Source organism: Colobus angolensis, unplaced genomic scaffold, assembly GCF_000951035.1.
Source record: "Colobus angolensis palliatus isolate OR3802 unplaced genomic scaffold, Cang.pa_1.0 Scaffold11, whole genome shotgun sequence".
Taxonomy (NCBI): domain Eukaryota; kingdom Metazoa; phylum Chordata; class Mammalia; order Primates; family Cercopithecidae; genus Colobus; species Colobus angolensis.
In genome coordinates, this window is record NW_012112030.1 from 16621324 (window position 1) to 16643617 (window position 22294).

Consider the following 22294-nt stretch of genomic DNA (forward strand, 5'->3'; position numbering starts at 1 on the left):
TAGGATAATCATATTTTTTAATTGTCTCATAACATTCTGAATATAATAAGATTACAACTGAAACCAGTTTCTTAAACTGAAGTAATTAACCCAGACTTGTAGACAGATACATCATACAATTTTATTTTCGTTACCACCTAAGAGGAAAATGAAGACAGATGCCTTCCTATTAGCAATAGAAGTCTCCACAAGGGCCCACAAGTTTTTCCTTCCTGGGCAAACCATATGAACGATCTGGCTTTAATACCAGAAATAGAGAGAGAGAATAAGTGGCATTTTTCTTGGTGGAAAAATACTAATAGTAGGACCTTTCCTAGTATTTAGTTCTGGGAAGAGTCTAATTTGACATTTTCAAAGAAGATGTGAAAGAAGGGAGTGTACCATGAAATCTTGGAGTTTACTAATGATGTTAACAAGTTCCCCTTAATAATCTTTATCTACTTAGGCTCCTATTAGTTGGAGGAAGTGTTTATTTAAAGAAAATACTGCATAGCAAATTGTCAAGGATATTTTCATATCATTGAAGGTAAATGACTACATAGGAACAGTACCCAGTATTTAGCATTGTGAGTAGCGTAGGGCTTCGGATCCAGACTACCTGGGTTGGAATGTCATCTCCGCAGCTTAAGACCTTTGGGCAAATTACATCACCTTTTGTGTGCACTGCTTTCGAGTGTTGAAACTCACTCCCTTTACAATGTCATTTTTTAGATCTCTGAGTTGCATCTTGGAAAATCAAGAAATTATATTGCAAACTGTAGATGTATTACACCTACCTGCCTTATATGTGAAATGACTTACAGATAAGCTTACTCCATTCTTTAAAACCAGTAAGCAAGAAGGAACCTTCAGGTATTCTGGGAGGGAAGGGAATTTCAAGTTCCCAACTCATTGCTGGGGAGATCAGAAGCTAGAAAGCCTTGAAGCTTTCAAAGATAAGACTTAGATGTTGGTTCTATGAGACTTATAGGGGCTCAAAATTTTGAGGGAAATGCTATATGATAGTGATAAGTATGTTTGCTATCTGTCCTTCACCCTTCTCACAATTCTCTTTTCTGGATAATAGACTTTTTTGTTTGTTTTGTTCTTTTTTGATCTTGCTTTGAAGAGAGGTATGAATGATAATGGTGACTCTGTTTAGAGTGACCATTTTTGAAGTGTGGCAAAGAACCACATGGACAGATTCAGGTGTTTTGGGATCTGCACTTTGAGAAACAGCTGTTTTCACTTTCAACCAACTTCTTTCACTCTTCTTATGACCAGGGATAGTGGATATACCCACAGGGTTTTCTCCTTTATCCTGTGACCCCTTTCAGTTCCCTCAATGCCTTCCACTAAACTGCAAGCTGCTTAAAGGCAGCAGTCCTGATTTATTTATCTCTTACCCTAAGGTGTAGATAGTACCAGGTACCCAATAGATTTCAGTTAATATTTGTCAAATGAAGTAAAAATGGATGTTTTTTCAGTACCTCTGTATTCCCTTTGTGACGTTATTGAAATAGGGTGAATTTGCAGTGGAAAACAAGCAAAATTCTATCATACTTATTATTATGTGTTTTTTGTGAGCTAGCTCATAAACTTCAAAATCACTTCTTCTAATAGTGTTTCTTTAGAGAAAATGCACTCTATTTTCCAAAAATATTTTCTTTACAAGTGTTTTGAAATTTGATCTATTTTTAAGTTTGGAAACTTTATTATTCAATTGAAGAAATCCTTGATTAGTTGTAGAAAATGAAATTTACTTTTTTATTTTTATTTTTATTATCTTTTTTTTTTGAGATGGAGTCTCCCTCTCCCAGGCTGGAGTGCAATGGTGCGATCTCAGCTTACTGCAACCTCCGCCTCCTGGGTTCAAGCAATTCCCCTGCCTCAGCCTCCTGAGTAGCTCGGATTACAGGCTCCTACCACCACGCCCGGCTAATTTTTTGTATTTTTAGTAGAGACGGGGTTTCACCATGTTCGCCAGGCTAGTCTTGAACTCCTGACCTCAAGTGATTTGCCTGCCTCAGCCTCCCAAAGTGCTGGGATTACAGGCGTGAGCCACCACACCAGGAGCTACTGACTTTTAAAATACACTTATGAGGTGTTTAATGTTGTGTTAAAAAATTGGGGGCTTTTACAATCAGCCATCTCCTCAAATGTTTACACTGTGGAAGGCAATAGAGATATCAAAGGGGAACATTTTCTTAGTTGGTCAGACACAATATAGATTTTATAAACTCACAAGTGAATTATTCACATACTATTTTGTGAAGCCTGGGGCACTCAAAGAGATTTCTGAAAGAAGAAATTGAAAGAATATTGTAGACAGAGTAAAGAAGACTATTACAGGAGTAAATCTATTTCATTTCTTATGTCCCCATATCTCATCTATTTCCAAGTGCAAATGATTCTCCTTAATGTAACTTTCACTCTTTTCTTCCTGGACATTCATGCTGTGAATGGCCTTGTTTTCCATGTATATTGTTGTGGCAGCCTTGGTCAGATCAGCCTTCTTCTATGCCACACCTTAATCTTCCTCAAGCACTGCATACTGTTTAATTATATCATTTTTCTTCTCAGCCATCTTTCATCATTCAGTTACCAACTGATAGAATTAGAAATCTTTGTCTTTCATTCTCGGGCATCTGAAATCTAGCTTCGTACTTCTCTTTCAACCTTCATTTCTGCTAATAAAAAGCAGTAACTTCTCCTGCTTTAGCGTCTAATCTGCTAATGGACTCCTTTACCCATTCATCCTTCTTGTGCAGTCCCCATGTGCTGCCTTCATGCTTCTTCCAGCTTTTCTGTCCTGCCCCTCACTTACTCTCTCTAGATCTGTTCTTTCACCTCACCAGGATCTCCAGTCCAGTCGGCCAATTTTTCTTTCCTGTCTGTCATACTTCTCCTGTTTTCTCTTTGTTGCCTTTTCAAGTAAAATTTTATGCTGAGTAACACTGGAAGGTACTCAACTGGACCTTTGTATTGCTTGAGAATCTAGCCAGCTCTTTTTTTATCCCTCTTTCAAAACTTCTTCATTCTCGTTTGTACCTCTAACCTCAACATTGCCCACATCACATTCTCAGCAAGGGACTCGGTGCCTAAATCACAGTGTAATTCTCAGTGTAAATAAAAGTCAAAGTATAAAAACTCATTTAACTTCTCACCTATAAATCTATATTCTTCTTCCTTACTGTTATCATGGAAAATGTATCTCCCATTGTGAAAGGTTACTCCTGTACCCCTTACTTCTTTCTCTTGGATTTTTATCTATTTATCATTCCATTGTCTTTACCCTTCAGCATTTATGCTGTTCACATGCTCAGTAACACTGTAGACCCTGTTTTCCCTCTGGATACTGACATATATCTATCTTCCATTTTACAGCCGGTTTTCATGAGACTTGTCTCTTTGATCTTCGTGTTTCTGTCTTCCTCTCATTGCTCAATTTATTGCAATGTGGCTGGCTACCTCAGTGCCTCACTGAAACTGTTGTCTCTGGAGTTACCAGTGACCTTCCAAATACTAAACTCATAAACAGTTTTCAAGATTTACTAATCTCTCAAGCACTGATCCACTGCTGACCACTCCTTGCTTCTTAACATTTCCTTGGCCCCATGGACACTACACTCTTAGTTCTCACTTGTCCCTTCTTATTTCCTTTTGTGGATTTCTCTTCTGCCTGGCTTTTAGAAGTTGGTATTGATTATGGCTCTACCCTCAGTATACTCCTTTCTCTTCACACACTTTCATGGCAACATGCTGTTGAAATGACCAAATATATGTCATCAATGCCCAAATGTATATTTCCAGTTCAGAAGTCTCTCCTAATATGCCACTTGAATCATCCAATATCTGAGTATCCTCATCCAAACTGATTCTTTCTCTTTTGATTCCTCATTCTATGAAAGACTCTAAGCTACACATCTTCCTAAACCTTCATCCTGAAAGTTAGCCTGACTCCTGTCTCCACACATACTGATGATGCCAGTACTCTACAGGACTTTCTTATTGCCCTTACTAGTTAATCAAAGCTCTTGAATATAGTTCATATTCCTGCCATGATCTGCTTCCTCAAACCTCTCCAGCATCATCCTTTCAACCTGAAGCACTGTGTACTTCACCTGAACTTTGTCTTCAAGAGGCCATTCTTCATTTACCTCCAGGCCTGTTAAGATCTTCTCCTTTTCCAGAAAGTACACCCTAATCCTTTGCTTACTCTTTTCATGTATGTACCCAATTGAGGAAAAATTTGTAGGATTGCTTTTTGTGTCAGTACTATTATTTCTTGGCAGTTTCACTGTTTTCTGGATAGTGCTTATTCCAGAATCAGGTTGTTAAATGTAGTTTTTAATCATGACTCCAGTATTTCAGTGTAACAATTCTCTATATGCTTTAAGTGTGAGATTAGAACATGCAATTGTGCTAGGAGGTTGAATGTTTTAAGACGGCTTCCGGAAAAGCAGTGATTTGTTTCAAAGAACTGTCTCAAACACTTTAATTTACTTGTCTTTTAAGGTACAGAATTGGAGAGAGGGCATTTACTTATCTTTGAAGGTTTGGAGTATGTTACTTATGCAGTCATTATTTCTCATATTATTGAGTGCCTACAAAGTACCAGATACCACACTAAGTGAATGAAACCTAGCATTGCCCTTGTCCTTGAACAACTTTGAGCCTAAAGGAGGAAGATAGAAAATCACATATAGACATACCAAAAGTTGAATTGAAAATTGTGGCAGGTGCTATTGCAACAAGGGTCTATGTATATATGTAAGATGTGGTCAGAGATGCCAGGTTTCTCAGAAGGCATAACTCCAAGGTGTTTTTTTTTTTTTTTTTTTTTTTTGTTGTCGCCCTTGGAACCTAGTATTTCCCTTCATGCGGGTTTCCTCTACTCATTCAGAGTCCTCTGTTTTTTTTTTTTTTTTTTTTGGCTTGTTTTTGTTTCTGCTGTTTTCAGTGTATGAAAGGAATATCCCAATAGCTATTAACATGGAGATGTTTGTATGGTCCTGAAGCAGTCAGGGAAGATGTCCTGCATTAAGTGTAGAAGAGGCAAGTCAGTAGCCTAGATAAGCACCCGTTGCATATGAGGCAGGAAAAAGTATAGTGTTGATGTGGATAAAACAAATGGCAATAAAGTTTCACAAAACAATTGTGTTCAAATGCATTTGATGTTTTTTGTGTTAATATTTTAATTACAGTAGAAAATTACATGTGGGAAAAATGTTAATCAAATTGTGTATGGGAAGAAGTCCCGTTTCTAATATGTCTTATAAAAATTGAGAAAAGTAACAACTAAAATGTTTGCAACTGAGACGAATTTTAATTATGTAATTATAATTTCACTTTAACAATGATCCTGAAGGATAAGACACATTTTAAATTTTTTATTTCTACCAATAGATTTATATGTTATTTTTTTTAGCTTATTTTTGTTTTCTGTTAAAAAAATAAAATAAAATAAAACTAAATTCTGCCTGTTAATGAGGCAGTAGCACTTGTTTTAAGAGATGGTCAGATAATTCTTTAAAAAGGCAGAATACTGCCATCTGTTGTTCACTGAAGTTTTTAGCCTAAGCAAACAGAAACCTCAAGTTCAAGTTTAATAGCAATTCTTGATATTTAACAAAAGACCACCCCACATTTATCAGCTTTCTGAGTTCATATTTCAGAGATTCTTAGTTATTCCTATCATATTTAAAAATTCTTGCTCATATCAGAGAAGTGCTCACATCCAGTTCTCTTTGCTTCCTGTTTCTTATAACAGCAATAATAATGCTTTTTATTTACATAGCAATTTGTACTTAAGCAAGCCTTCCCACATTTGTGTGAGCAGTCACATGAGTAGCTCATTGCCTGAATTTATTATATCTTTGCCAGCTACATCATCTTTTCTAATTAAGACAAAGAGAGAAAACCGGCATGCAACTTAAAGGCAGCTAAGGTTATCTTCTGAAAGATACAGGTTCTTAGTAGAGTATGTTCTATTTCCTAAATAATAAAACACTATTGTAAAATTGTTAACTTTGAGTTGTTAAGTGAATTCACTAGTGTCTGGAAAGTAGTTAGAAAATATAAACAAGACAGAATTTTTCAACAATTTTTGACTTGTTTGCAGATAACTTGTAGGGACGTGTATAAGAACAGAGGCCATGTACTCCATCTCATTTGGTGACTTGCAATGCTCATTGAACATCAAAAGAGAAGGAAGTTAAGAATTCTGGTAACTAATGAAGTTTGTTGTGTTTCACATCTCACATGGGACCTGCCCATAGACATGTTGGGAAGCAGTTTGATGAAGGGTGCTATATGTTTTCCTTCTACTGTACATATATATTATCTTAAGGAAAAAATCCAAATGTAAACTCATATTCCCTGCCAGAAAATTAAAATATGCAAACATCTGCTTCCTTAGGATGGCATTTAGCCAAGGTTCAGCCTACAATGAGTTACTGCAGAATTTTCACATGATTTCATTTTTTAAAAATTTCCCAACCAACTTCAAGTCTAAAATTATAAGTGGGTCCTATGAAAGTATAAACACATATGCAATTTTGCTGTCTCTGAGGTCAGAACCAGTAATGCACTAAAGATCATTGTATCAAATCCAGCTCATCTTCTACATTAATGTAGTACATTAAAGACCAAGATACCATTTCCTGGTGTCACAGACAGCCTCCCAGAGAAAGAGTTGGAGGGATGGAGTGGCACATTGTGCTACAGAGATGTAGGAGGAGACAGCTTCCAAAAACTCATCACACATCTTTTCCCAGCATTGAGGACCAAAGTTGGATGAGAAAAGCCCCAGTGACTATTTCCTTTTTATGTGTCATCTCTTATACTGTTTATTCATCTCTTATCCCAACTCCCTTTCCACCCTGAGAATATTCCTCTCATGCTGGGTTTGCCTCCCAGGGTGCCTCCCAGGATGACTAAATAGAACGAAAAAAATACTTCCAACAATGGAGCCATGATGCCTGCTTTCAGAATTCTTTTCACATCCTGTGTTATAAATCATTCCAATGCAATCAACCATTTTAACTGAAACCAGGACTTTTGTACAATCAACTTTTTAAGAACTTAAAATTAATATCAGGACTATTATGAGTATTTTGGAGTAGGGAGTACAATATATCTGACTGCATTTACCTGGAATAAGAAGTGGAAATAGTGAAATAGTTAGGTTTTTGTTTTTATTGTTTTATTTTTGGTTTTTTTGGTAGAGAAATCATATCTCTGGGCTATCTTCATTTATAAAGGAACTACTAGCCCAGTTCATGTAGGGGACAAACACCCAGGTGTACAACATACATTCCTTTGCACACACAAGCTTTCTCAATAACAATGTTACACCGACAATAATGATAATGTTGGTGATATATAATACTCATGAAACATATATTTTGGGCCAAGCACTCTACCAAGGCTTTTTATGGTTATGATCTTATTTAATCATCAATTATACTATCCAGTCGATATTACTATTAATCCCTTTTTAGAGATGAGACAACAAGAGCTAAAATAAAATGGGCCAGGCATGGTGGCTAACGCCTGTAATCCCAACACTTTGGGAGGCCGAGGCAGGCGGATCACGAAGTCAGGAGTTTAAGGCCAGCCAGGCCAACATGGTAAAACCCTGTCTTTACCAAAAATACAAAAATTAGCTGGGGATGGTGGTGCATGACTGTAATCCTAGCTTCTCAGGAGGCTGAGGCAGGATAATTGCTTTCACCTAGGAGGCAGAGGTTGCTGTGAGCCGAGATCGCACCACTGCACTCCAGCCTGGGCCACAGAGCAAGACTCCATTTCAAGAAAGAAGAAAAAAGAAAAGAAAAACAAAAAGAAAAAGAGAGGAGAGGAGAGGAGAAAGAATGAGTTTATTTTGTAAATTAAAAAAATCTATGCAGATCTGAAATTTGAACACAGGCAGTCTAACTTCAGGTCTTACATCTTTAAAGACCCTATGTATTACCTCATATAATAAATATTTGATATTGATGAATGAAAAAATCTTCCTTTTATTTCCCAACGTTTTAAAACTCTGTTTTCCAGCTTCCCACATACACAACCTTACAAATTATATATATGATGAAAATATGTACTTCTACATATGTATGTATCTTCCCAAATGCCAATTCATAAACCAAGCTTAGCTTTCTATCTCTTGTTCCAGGAATGTTAATGAATAACTTTAACATAGCAATTACATTATGTCTCATTTTAAGTGAAAGAAAGTATTGAGTTTAAAATACTGTGGAGCTCTCTTAACAGACATAATTAGGATCAATAGCTGGTCTGGGAATTTTAAAAAGTTTTTAAAGCAGAGAATCATAAAAATATGACAAATTTTCATAATTCTAGTAATATATTTTAACTTAATACATAGAGCGTGTAGGTTTTTGCACATCTTTGATGAAGAGCCAAGAATGTTTCTCTCAAGTATGTGTCCACTGAAGTGACTGGAGTTTCAGGTTGCTGTTCTTTCTTACACTATATCCGTATTTCCTTGTACGTGCTTGCCAGTTTCAGTTTCTTTATAGTGGAAACAATTTAGGAACCTGGAAGCATTCTGAGTTGAAAAGCCTTTAGGTGTGTCGTGATTTTCTTTTTGAATCTTTATAGTTGTATCTCCCCTACCTAAATCAAGGGAAATCCATTCTTAGGCCCGCACCCTTATGAAGTCTATTTATGAAGTCTGTGTAAAGCTACCTAACTTCATTTTCAAGGAAACAACTCCATTTTTAGGCAGATGTCATTTCTTTGTAGATATTTTGTTAGCCTATGTAATTTACAGTGACAAATACAACAGGTCTAAAGAGATTTGGGAAGAAAGGAAACTGACACTAGGCAAATGCGTAACTTACCTGTTGGGAGAAGCATATGGAAATTCTACCAAATAGCCTATTCCTTGTGAGCACTCAGTGTATGCTAAGCAATTTACCATAAGAAGGAAATAGCGTCAGTGACTCAATAACAATTTATAAGATAGAGCTTGTGAAAGATTAGCAATTAATACAATAAGGACTTTTCTAAGTCTACATAATAATTTAAAAATCTTTTTTTAAAATGTAAAATGCTTTAAGATACCAAGATGTAACTTTAAAATCTTTTTCTTTTTTCTTATTTGATGGATGTGTGTGTGTGTGTGTGTGTGTGTGTGTGTGTACACTATGTAGAGAAATGAATTACTTGCTTGCACAACTGGAAGGGACCTTCAAGAGATCCAGCCCAGTCCTCTGATTTCAGAGGAAAAGAGCCTGAGTGCTCTATTGGATACAGTATTGCCTCTAGGAAACCTGTAGGTTTGGTTTTAGAAATCATCGTAAAACTTAAAATATTTTTAAGTGGCCTAATTTGAAGTATATAGCATTTCTACCAGGTTATCTAGATGATTTCTCAATTCTAATGTTTCAGCATTTGTAACCTATCTTTATGTTTCATGTAGACTTACGAAGAGAGGCTTTTGGTGCTGCTTCTAATTCTTTTCCTCTAGTTACAATAAATTAATTTCCAAAGTAAGTGACATGCCAAATTGTTCACTGAATCAGAAGACTGGAGAATTATTGCATTTTTTTGCCTGTGGGCAGGGACATATTCAGCCTATTTAATTAAGTTATCAATTTAATCTATGATTTAAAATACATAGGAAGCAGAGCCATAATTTGACTATATTTTTGACAGAGCAAATTTATCAAGAATTGGATGCATTATCTTCATCTGCACCTCAGGCTGGATAATCTCCCTAACCATTTTAAAGAATTCATTTCTGCTGACCCTACCATTTCTCCAGTCTTTTTCTGATTTTTCCCTTCGGCACCTTTACTTTCTTTAAATAAAATGATGTGTATCTGCTTTTTTTGGTTTGTTTTCATTTACCCTTTTCACACAATTATTTCCTAAGCATTCTTAGATTTTATCTTTTAGAAATTTTCCAGTTCTCAATATTTTGACATAAACTCAAACACAGCACCACAGCAAATAATCTGATATGCTACTTAATGATACATAATTTTATTTTACATTGTTAGTAACTTGGTTACATAGACTTGTTAGAATTTTTTATAGTTTGCAATTTACAACATTTTAGAAACTTAGATGCCTTTTATCGCATGCAAAACCAGATGCCTTTGACCTCCACGCATACTCGAAGATTTTCCTTTTATAGTATCAGAACTGCAATGTCAAAGGTTTTACCCACTAGTAATAAAAATTAAAACAAATTGGTGCGGTGTCTCACACCTGTAATCCCAGGACTTTGGGAGGCCCAGGTGGGCGGATCACTTGAGGTTGGGAGTTCAAGACCAGCCTGACCAACATGGAGAAGCCCTGTCTCTACTAAAAATACAAAATTAGCCGGGCATGGTGGCATATGCCTGTAATCCTAGCTACTTGGAAGGCTGAGACAAGAGAATAGCTTGAACCCGGGAGGCAGAGGTTGCAGTGAGCTGAGATCATGCCATTGCACGATCCAGCCTGGGAGACGAGCAAAACTCCATCTCAAAAAAAAAAAAAAAAAAAAATTAAAACAAATTTTCTGTAATTGATAGGCAAATGTCTAAAAGTATGTATAATATTGATTATACTTGTTGTATTTTAAACTTCTTATCTATAGCATCAAACTTTCTGGGCCTTTAGTTTATGATGAGTGAAATAACTTGGAACCCCTCTAGATTGTGATATACCAAGACCATTAACAACTGTGATAGTCTAAAGCCAGGATGAAGTAGGACATCCTGGAAATAGGAAGGTAGACTGGATGAAGATAAAAGAGGAAAAGGAAGTTGTTTAAAAATTGAGTAATCAGCCAGGCGCAGTGGCTAACACCTTTAATTTCAGCACTTTGGGAGGCCAAGGTGGGAGGATTACTTGAACCCCGGAGTTCAAGACCAGCCTAGACAAAATAGCGAAACTCCATCTGTACCAAAAACACAAAAAATTAGGCATGGTGGTTTGAGCCTCTAGTTGTAGCTGCTAGGGAGGCTGAGGTGGGAGGATTACTTGAGCCCAGGAGGCTGAGGCTGCAGTGAGCCGAGATCGTGCCAGTGTACTTCAAACTAGGTGACAGAGTGAGACTCCATCTCAAAAAAAAAAAAAAAAAACTACCTTGAAAAATGGTGAATTTACCAAAAGTATCAGTTATTTTTGGCTTAATATGTAAAACCGCACTTTCCTCCACTGTTTATGACACTGAAATTCCACATTTTCTATTTAAAGGTGACAATCCAAATTTGGTTGCCATTTAAGTAGTGTCTAGGGAAATACACTTGCATTTTCTTAAATGTTAAATATAAATATTTCTATTACAAGGAGAGTCTGTGAAGTAGAATGTTTTATATCGCTTAGTAACTTTTTTTTTTAAAGGAAAAGATTTGTTTGATCATCTGCACCATAACAAGATTCAACTGCGGTTTTGTGCTTAGTGTGGCTCGTACTGCACTGAAAGATGGTTTCAGATTGTTAGTTTTAAGTCTTTTCTTTAAACTGACTTTTATATAAACGTAACTTTTAGTATTTATTATCGGTATCTAAAATTTCACCAGTTAAATAAAATATTTCTGAGTACCATTGGTATACCTCAATATTTAATTATATTATTTTTTCAAAGTTAATAGGCACGGAAATACCCTCTGTGTGAATCACGCAATTTTTTCTTACTTTGTACATGATTTAAAAAACACTACCAAAACCCAAAACCCCTCTCCCTTAAAATTCCTTAATAGGGACATCTTAGACATACCCATCCTTTATAGCTTACCTGCTATTTATTGAAACAGCAGCCAGTCCATCTTTCTATCTTTCACCATTTCATATGTGGTTAGCCTTGGCAGGTTTGCTGCAAACACATCTGATTGTTGGTTTTAAATTGCAGGCCTCATTGAAGCCTGTAGTTATTTGAGCAAAAAAGTGGTAATAACTTCTTATGTGTGATGTATCTGTTGACTGTAACATAATTTTATTCTAGAATCATGAAAACAGTAAAGCGAGGACCTGACTTAATGATACTAAGGAGATTTTTTTTTCCAATAGTAGAAGTGTTCACTTCAGTTTCTTAGCCAATTTCAATACGGATAATTTGTCTCTTGGCTTGAATGTTGCTTTTGTTTTCCCTTAAAGACCTTTGCTTTTGCAAAAGCTATAGCATAGTAGCATCAAAATACGTAATGTGCTTATTTTTTAAATTCTTATGTAACTGTGACATTGACTTATAAAAATGAGTTTTCAGTTTCTATTTTAAAGTTACTTTTTAAATTTTTACTATTTTTTCTGTATATACAAGACATACATCTATTACTTTAAAGAAAAAATAAAATATATTATAAAAGACGCACAGTTTGATAGTTATAAAAAGACTTGTGTTCTTCCCAATAATTTATTTAAAACATGTAATTCTCATGAACATGTTCTACTTTTTCTTCAGATTTACAGATTTTAGGTACTGAGAACATTTTAAGAGAACTTTTTGGTTATTACTAGAGAATAACTTAATTTCATTGTCAAAAACATTTATGTCTTGAAAACAAAGTTTGACTTAAAATTTCAAATTTGTATGGAAACAGTGTAGTGAATTATTTATTAGAACAACATGGCTAAACATAAACATTACTATTTCAGAGGACCACACTGGATGAGATTTTCAGAAGCATAATGATTAGAGATGCACTTTAAAATACTTATTTCTAAAAGGGACGTTAGGTCAGTGGCATTTTTACAAACATTAAAAAATTGAATAATGATATTATTTCTATTTGCAGATGATGTGATCTTTATATGTAGAAAACCACAACGATTCCACACACACAAAAATTTGTTAGAGCTAACAAATGAATTCAGTAAAGTTACAGGATTAAAAATCAACAGATAAAAATCAGTAACATTTTTTATATACAAATAAGTACCTAGCTAAAAAGAATTAAAAACACTCCCATTTACAATAGCATAAAAAATACTTAGGGATAAATTTAACCAAGGAGATGAAAGATTTGTACACTGAAAATTATAAAAACATTGGTGAAAAAAATTGAAGACACAAATATATAGAAAAATATTCCATTACTCCATCAGAAGTATTGTTAAAATATTTATACTACCCAAAGAAATATAGAAATTTAATGCAATAAGTATCAACATCCCAGTGGCATCTTCACAGAAATAGAAAAATACAATCCTAAAATTTGTATGAAACGACAAAAAACCCCCAAATAGCCAAAACAGTACTGAGGGGAAAAAGGTTGAAGGCATTACACTTTCTGATTTAAAACTATATTACAAATCTATAGTAATCAAAATAGTATGCTACTGGCATAACAACAGAAACCTACACCAATAGATCAGAACAGAGAGCCCAGAAGTAAATTCAAACATACATGCTCAAATAATTTTACACAACGGTGCTAGGAGGAGACAGGTGGAAAGGGTAATCTGTTCGAAAAAAGGTGCTGAGACAGTTGGATTTCTACATACAAAAGAATGAAATTGTATGTTTATCTTACACCACACACAAACATCAACTCAAAATAGCTAAAGACTGAAATGTAACACCTGAAACCATGAAACTTCTAGAAGAGAACATAGGGGAAAAGCTCTCGAACCTTGACCTTGGCAATGATTTTTTGGATAACACACCAAAATCCGAGGCCAAAAGAGATAAAATAAGTACATGGGACCACATCAAACTAAACAGCTTCTGCACAGGAAGGGAAACAATCAACAAAATGAAAAGGCAACTGATAGACTGGGAAAAAATATGTGCAAAGCATGTATCTGATAAGGAATTAATATCCAAACTTTATAAATAACTCTTATAACACAACAGGGGGAAAACAACCTGATTAAAAAGTGGGCAAAGGACATGAACAGACATTTCTCCAAAGAAGACATGAAAGTGGCCGACATATATGTATGGAAAAGTGTTTAACATCACTAAGCATCAGGAAATGGAAATTAAAACCACTATAAGATGTCACTTCATTCCTCTTAGGATGGCTATTATCAAAAAGACAAGATATAACAAACGTTGGCAAGAGTGTGGAGAAAGGGGAACCCTAGAACACTGCTGTTAGAAATGTAAATGGGTGTAGCCATTATGGAAAATAGTATAACGGTTCTTAAGAAAATTGAAAATAGAACTATATGATCCAAATAAGATAAAATCACCACCTCATAAAGATACCTGCACTGTCATGTCCATTGCATTATTCACAGTAGCCAAGATATGGAAATACCATAAGCATCCGTCCATGAATGAATGGATGAAGAAAACGTGGTATGTATATAGGCACACACATGTATAGACATACAATGGGATACCATTCACCCTTTAAAAAGGTAGGAGATCCTGCCATTTGCCATAACATAGATGGACCTAAAGGACATTATGCTAAGTAAAATGAAGCAGACACAGAAAAATATTACATGATCTCACTTACATGTAGAATCTTAATTTTTTAAAAAAGATCAAATATTCAGAGAGAGAGAATAAAACAGTGGTTACCCTGGGCAGAGTCAGGGGAAGGGGCAGGAAATGGGGAGATGTAGGACAAAGGATACGAAGTAGCAGATGTATAGGATGAGCGAGTCTAGGGAATCTAATGTACAAGAGGACTACAGTTAACAAAATTGTATTGTATGACAGATTTTTTTTAGTAAGGAGATTTCAGCTGCTCTTGTCACAAAAATACTATGTGAGATGCTGGATATGTTAATCGGTCTCGCTATAGTAACCATTTGACTATCTGTACACATCACATACCATCATGTTGTAAGCCTCAAGTATATACAATACAAATTATTTTTAAGATAAGTAAAGTAAAATTCTCCTTTTAGCTCAGAAAAATAAAATTAACCCTACAGGTACAAATATGACATATGCATGACTATATATCCTAAAATTATTAATATTTCACTTACATTTTCATATTGTTCGTAAGAGATATTTATGCCTGTGATCAGAGAACATGGGCACTATTATTAAATTATGCATTAAGTAATTACAGATATATTTAAGCACATAAAATTAAGATTTTCTGGTTTTTTTGTTTTTTTTTTTTATTCACCATGCTGGTTCAACTCTTGAGCTGTGGAATCAAACTATTTTTGATTGCAGCCTGATATTTCTACTTTCAACTTGTCTAATTTTGGCAAGTTATTTGTGTCTAATGAAAGTGAAAGTAATTATAGTACCTATTAATACTTTGTAGACTTGTGGGTAATAAATATCAACTTTACCATTATTATTATAGTTATTGTAATTTTAGCAGTAAAAGACATAACTTTTCTGTATGGTAATTTTACAGAGTCATTTATTCATTACTTATAGGTATTGCAGGACTAGATATCTTTATGGATGTTAGGTGTTATAATTATGATACTTTTCTAATTATACGAATAATATATATTCACTTTTTCTACAACATACTTTTCCACCCACTGAACAATATTTTTTAGACAATAATTTATGAATCTACCCACATTTTTTAAACAAAGATATACAACTTTATATTACAGATATAATGAAATTTTTTAAAAATCAATTTATCTACTTATATGCATCTTGGGGTTGCATTCTTTGGTTGTCGTTGCCAGAGCACTGCTATACCCGTTTTGTTATTGTTTTTATATGTTTAGATATTTGTAGAAGTATTTCTTTTGACCAGATATGTATGTTGTTTTGCTGGATCATAGGATACATACATTTAAGCTACAAATTGATAGGCTTAGCAAAGTTTCCTGCCAAACATTTTGGATTGTTTCTCCTCACTACTCATTTATGCAAACCATTACTAATGCTTGGTGTTATAAATCTTTTACTGTTTTGCCAATTCTGTAAGTGAAAGTTGTTTTTATTATATTGATTTGCAGTTTAATTATAGGGGACATAAGTGACTTTTTATATATATTGGTTATTTACATTTCATTTGAATTGTCTATTCACTTCCTTTTTCAATTTTATCCTTTATTGATTTTAGAAGCTCTATATTTGGATATGTTTTATCTTCTCTGTGTGGCAAACATCTTCGCACAGACCATTTTTTCCTTTGCTTATGGTATATTTTCTTATGTAGAACTTTATATCTTCATTTAGTCAGATACATTAGAAATATCCTTGGCAGTTTATGAATTCATGTTATTTTTAAATGTTGTAATTTCAAGATTATAAAATAGTCCCTCATATTTTCTTTTAATCGTACAACTTTATACTTCTGTTTTTTCTCTCTTTGGAGTTTATTTTATGGATTTATATGTATTTTCCTGGCCTCTGTGTTTTGTGCTCTTCGTTTCTGCTGTGAGGACAGAGTAATGACTCTGCTCTGATAGGCAGTTTGGCAGAATATGACAGATGTGCCACAGAATCCCAGAACTGAAATTTCTGTTCTTACCAGCAACCAGAAGAGAGACAGATTGTGAACTAGCACACAAATGGAGTTATTTTCTGTGTCTATCTCTAATAACATTCGTTGAATAACTACCATAGCAAAAATATTCATTGAATAAACACCAGGTTCAAGTGTCACATTAAAATATTATAAAAAATAACATTTTATGGTATATTAATGTTGCTTTTGGAGTGAAATTCCTAAAGAACATACATGTAAAATGTTGAACTCTTCATAAGGAGTGATACAAAGTTTTTTCCCTAGATCTCTGAAACTTTTTGCCTTTTAAAAATAGTGTTCATCTTTTTAATTTCTGCAAATATGCTTGACCCCTCCCCAAGTTCTAGCACTAAAAAAAAAGTGCCGCAAATGCAAAAAAGGGTGACAGCTAGGACACATTTTAGCAGAATTTGAAATAGGTCATGTGAATTTTACTGTACTGAAATCCCAAAGAATCAGCCCATTCATTCAAATTAATGCTTTGTGCCTTCAGATTCAGACCTTTTCTTACCTGACCTTGTCTTGGTTTGTGTCTCAGTCTTCAGGAACCAGTATTACTGTGGACATCGCCGTCATGGGCGAGGCCCATGGCCTCATTACCGACCTCCTGGCAGACCCTTCTCTTCCACCAAACGTGTGCACATCCTTGAGAGCCGTGAGCAACTTGCTCAGCACACAGCTCACCTTCCAGGCCATTCATAAGCCCAGAGTGAATCCCGTCACTTCGCTCAGTGAAAACTATACCTGTTCTGACTCTGAAGAGAGCTCTGAAAAAGACAAGCTTGCTATTCCAAAGGTAGGTAGTAATGACATACTCCTTAAAGGGTTAAACTATTTTTTTTTTAATTGTCTTCTAGGCCTCCTTTCTGTCACCTCAACTCCATCTGCAGATTAATATCAATGACTCAGGCAAAATGTGGTGATCATGGTGATAAAAGTAATAAATATTTAAACATAAAGACTTCTGTCCTTATACTTGATAGTTTTCTATACATAGAAAATTTATCTTTTCATGTTACCTCTTTTATTTAATCTTTCATGTTACATGCAAAAAGTTTTTTCTTCTATATGCCAGATGCTTTTCTAAGGTGATAAGGATATTGCAGCAACAACAACAAAACAAAAAAGACAGAAATCTTTGCTCCTTTCTAGTGCAGATTCTGTTTAAAATTCGTTGACTCCTAAAGCTGAAGGTTCTTTACTCTTTGATTTTCTTGAATGATATACTTCAAAATACCCTCATGACTTTCCAATACACAATCAGTTTTGAACCCCGAACAGTTTTAGTCAATTATAGATTATTTAAAGTGAAATATGTCCTTAGTGATTTCTATAAACATATGTTTTATATGTAAAAGGAAGAAATTACACAAATTTATTCTTTTTACATATATGGTATGAGTTTTACTAAAGCAAATTATGAGAGGATCCTCACCCAGTTTAGATCTCAGTATTAATTAAAAATAAGGCATATTAAAGACAAGAAAATCAGAGTGTCAGTGGTCTCTGGTATATTCAGCACAGTTACTTATTTAGTAGACAGTCAGCCATCCCCTGGAGCTGATGGTCAGTCAGTAACACCTGTGCTTCTGCTGTTGTGCGTCTCTTCTCTGAGGAATGTGATCTTCATAACTTTGTCAATAACATATTTACATAGTTTCCTTCCAATATGCAATTCCCTAATAAAGATATACCTAAGTATAATACGACCAAGGAAATGGAGAGAGAGATTAACTGGTTCCTTCAGGTCTCAAAATAGACCTGAGGTCAAAGACAGATTTAAGGCAAGAAACCTGGTATTTAAGAGTGTTTGACTTTTTCTCTTCCAACTGAATTACCTTCTAAGATGCACATTCAGATGTTTAAGAGACACTGGAAACTATTTAATGTCAGAGCTATTCTTAAGTCCCAAGTTGACATATAATTCATTTCTCAAAATTTTTTACCTTCTTCGGAAGAGCAGAATGTCTTTGTGAACTATGCCTGTGTGGTTGGTTTATTAGGAGTGATTAGCCACAAACAAAAGTGGGTTGTGGTTCTGTCTATTATGACTGTTGCTGAAGTTGTAGAAAAAAGACCTTCAGTTTAACTTTTCTTTTTCTTTTTTTTTATTTTGAGATGGAGTCTTACTCTTTTGTTCAAACTGGAGTGCAGTGGCACAATTTTGGCTCACTGCAAGTTGGCCAGGCTGGTCTCAGACTCCTGACCTCAAGTGATCCACCTGCCTCGGCCTCCCAAAGTAGCTGAGGTTTACATGGGATTACAGGCATGAGCCACCGCACCCCCTAGTTTAACTTTTAAGGTCAAGACTCACTTTAGAGGGTTGGTGCTCATCCTAGTGATCCCAGACTCTTATCTCAGTGCAGATGATGCTACATGTCCTGTTTAGGATATGGTGGGAGAAGAAATAAGAAGGGGAACAGCAGGTTGGCCAGCAGGGTCTCCTATTAAGAGGAGTTGACACTGATGACATTACCCATATCTCTGATGTCTAAGTTACATTAATCATAAGAGAAGTGGTGCATTTTGTGAAAGACTTACATTCTTACACTGAGCTCCTTTCGTTTGTAAATGAAGATAATAAAGTCAATAATACTTGGGGGTAGAGACTGTGGTGGTGCAAGGTGATATAAATTAATTCATGCTCCCAAACAAGTGACCTTTGAGGAAAAGCTTCTCATAATAACTAATATGTGTGTATAGGTTTGTAAATCCTGTTGAATAAATATAACTATAAAATTATCCCAGAGGTAATTGACTCACTCCTAAAATCACGTATTTGTATAAACATTGAAATAAAGACCCTAAAAGGTTATTTATTTATTTATTTATTATTTTTGTCTTAGACAGAGTTTTGCTCTTGTCACCCAGGCTGGAGTGCAGTGGTATGATCTCGGCTCACTGCAACCTCCGCCTCCCAGGCTCAAGCGATTCTCCTGCCTCAGCCTCCTGAGCAACTGAGATTACAGGCACCCACTACCATGCCAAGCTAATTTCTGTATTTTTGGTAGATGGGGTTTCTCCATGTTGTTCAGGCTGCTCTCAAACTCCTGACCTCAGATGATCCACCCACCTTGGCCTCCCAAAGAGTTGGGATTACAGGCGTGAGCCACTGCGCCTGGCTGCTGATTTTTATGATATGCGTTCATTTTGACCAGAGAATCTTTTATAAAATTTCTGAGCACTCAAATTTTAGATAGGTGATATTCAACCAATATAATTTAGTCCATTCACTTCTAATGAAAAGCTCATTTCCTTCTATTATATTACATAAAATTTAAGAGATATAAAATATGCTTGGTAATGAAGTCAAGTCTCTTTCCTAGCGCCTGAGAAGGAGTTTGCCCCCTGGCTTGTTGAGACGAGTTTCTTCCACTTGGACCACCACCACCTCGGCCACAGGTCTACCTACCTTGGAGCCTGCACCAGTACGGAGAGATCGCAGCACCAGCATCAAACTGCAGGAAGCACCTTCATCCAGGTGGCATACGGCTCCTGCTGGTTTAATGTCTCTTAGAGAAGTTACTTGCCAAAAATGAGTTGTAAATTACAGGAGAAGGGAGGCTAACCCATTACATTTGGTTGGAGGTCAGCTTTGAACATGAAAAGGGTACATGGTTTAAATGCAGAGCAGTATAGGGGTTAACATCAGATAATTAGGTTCAGCATCTGTTGTATGACCCTAAATATAAGTGGAAAGCATGACCTGATGTGATCTCTGCCATTGTGACCTTAGAGGGGAAGGGTTAAGCTCCAGGGCGAAGGTAGGTCATTTTATCTACATTGAGATTCTTACTGGGATCCTTAAATCAAAAGCGTCTAACTTGACATTTGCAATTGATATGAGATGCCCCTAGCCCAGTCACTAGCCTCCGCCAAGAACAGCTGTCTTAGCTTTGTACAAAAGACAAAAGAACAAATCAAAAGCAGATCATCCTAAGAACACCTAGATAAGTTCAAACATTTAGTAATTTAAACTTTTCTGAGGATATTAATTCCAATATTTCAAAGCAACTTAAAAGCCAGAATTACCAGAACTAAAGAAAAGGTTATATTAACATCTAAAAAGAATTTTGAAGAAAATAGCTAAGGAAAGTGCATTTAGAAGGAGGTACTGTGTCCTTTTCTATTTAGAATAAAAATATTGTACTTATCATACTTTATTCAAATCCATTAATTGTGAGACCATTTACCATATAATTTCAGGTTTTTGAAACACATATATCAGTTTTATCAATAACCTAATGAATGAAAAATATCCACATTTATGTCGTATTACATGATAGCAATATCAGAAGTAATTTTCTCCTGATCCTTAGTCTGAGATATAAATAAACCACTATACTGAAACTAATAGAAATATTTCAGATTATAAGAATTTAATGACTACTGACTTCTCTTTTTTGATTAAAAATTTTTAATTGGTTTCTTCCATATTATTTGTATTCTAAAAAATCTGTAGAATTGGAAGCAAACTCGGCCGGGCTTGGTGGTTCACGCCTGTAATCCCAGCACTTTGGGAGGCCGAGGTGGGCGGATCACGAGGTCAGGATATCAAGACCATCCTGGCCAACACGGTGAAACTCCGTCTCTACTAAAAATACAAAAATTAACCAGGCATGGTGGCGGGCACCTGTAGTCCCAGCTACTTGGGAGACTGAGGCAGGAGAATGGCACGAACCTGGGAGGTGGAGCTTGCAGTGAGCCCAGATCGCACCACTTCACTCCAGCCTGGGCAACACAACGAGACTCCATCTCAAAAAGAAAAAAAAAAAAAAAAAAAAAAAAAGGAAGCAAACTCAAATGTCATTATGTATTTTATATGTCAGTAAAATTCCACTCCATCCTATTACCTGGACTTTTGTAAAACTTGTAAACAACACAAGAAGAGATTATGCAGTGTTTCATGAAAATTTCTTGAAATTTGAAATTAGAAGTCAGTGGTAGTATTTTTCTCTAAAAATATTGATCATTGACAATTGCTACAGCAGCGAGTACTGATCAATGTTAATAGTATTACTGTTAACTATTGCTTGATAAAATGAATTACGTTTTCAGTGTGTATCATTAGAGTCTGCCTATTCTGCCAATGCACCTTGCTAAGTTTCCTGTCATAGCATAGGTAATGCTTCATGATTTCCTTCCCATAGAATGACTATCAAAAATCCACTCATGCCTTGTCAAATGTCTTTCTTTCTGTTATTCTTTGTTACTTCTAGTCAAATCCTGTTTCCCCTGCTTTTCTCTTCTCTTAGTCAATTAGATGAACTTGAGGGTTTAAATTGAAATCATGACAAGGAAAAAAGTTCCAAGAACTTTTAAGAACTTAACGCCCGAGGATCTTGTCATTCTTCCTTGTAAAATGGATACATCCAAATATTTACAATAGAGATAAGGAATAGCGTATGATTCCATTCATTCTCATTCTCTCATTCCTAAAAATGCTCATAGATGTCTTGCCTGGGTATACGTTTTCCTCATTGCCTAATATACTATCTCATAATCTCACTGTCCTGTGAAAAGTACTGATGTAAAATCTGAAAGCAATATAATTTCTTCATCATTGTGAAGAAAGGAAATTCATTCTGAATAGAATTTGATCCTTTTAAGGAAAACCCATTTATAAGTAAGTGGCAGTAGTATCACCACTAAATACAGCTAGTTTTGGCTTGATCATAAATCAAAGTTAAAACCTTCTTTTGAGTTTCAGCCCTGAAATTGCTTCCCTTTTAGCCCTTTTATTTATTCCTTCCCATATCTGTTCATTTATTGGGTCTCTTTAAGGACTACATTGATCAAAAGAAGAATAAGAGTGAGAAAAATTAGGAACACAACTTATATTCCTTTATATATACAGCTGGATAATTTACTCTGGGTAATTTTAAATACAGTCTGGTAGAAAGCACACTGGACTGAGAATCTGAAGGGTCTTGGCC

At 35.3% G+C, this 22294-nt stretch overlaps 1 protein-coding gene across 2 annotated transcripts in view; it reads left to right on the forward strand.

The window, feature by feature from the left end:
* Positions 1-22294, forward strand: part of PDE3A (phosphodiesterase 3A, cGMP-inhibited) — a 311702-nt gene that overhangs the window by 230804 nt on the left and 58604 nt on the right. For both annotated transcript variants that reach the window (XM_011954905.1, XM_011954913.1), the window contains 2 exons: positions 16897-17154; positions 19685-19839. In XM_011954905.1, coding sequence (XP_011810295.1) covers positions 16897-17154; positions 19685-19839 — 413 coding nt within the window. The remainder of the gene's footprint in view (positions 1-16896; positions 17155-19684; positions 19840-22294) is intronic.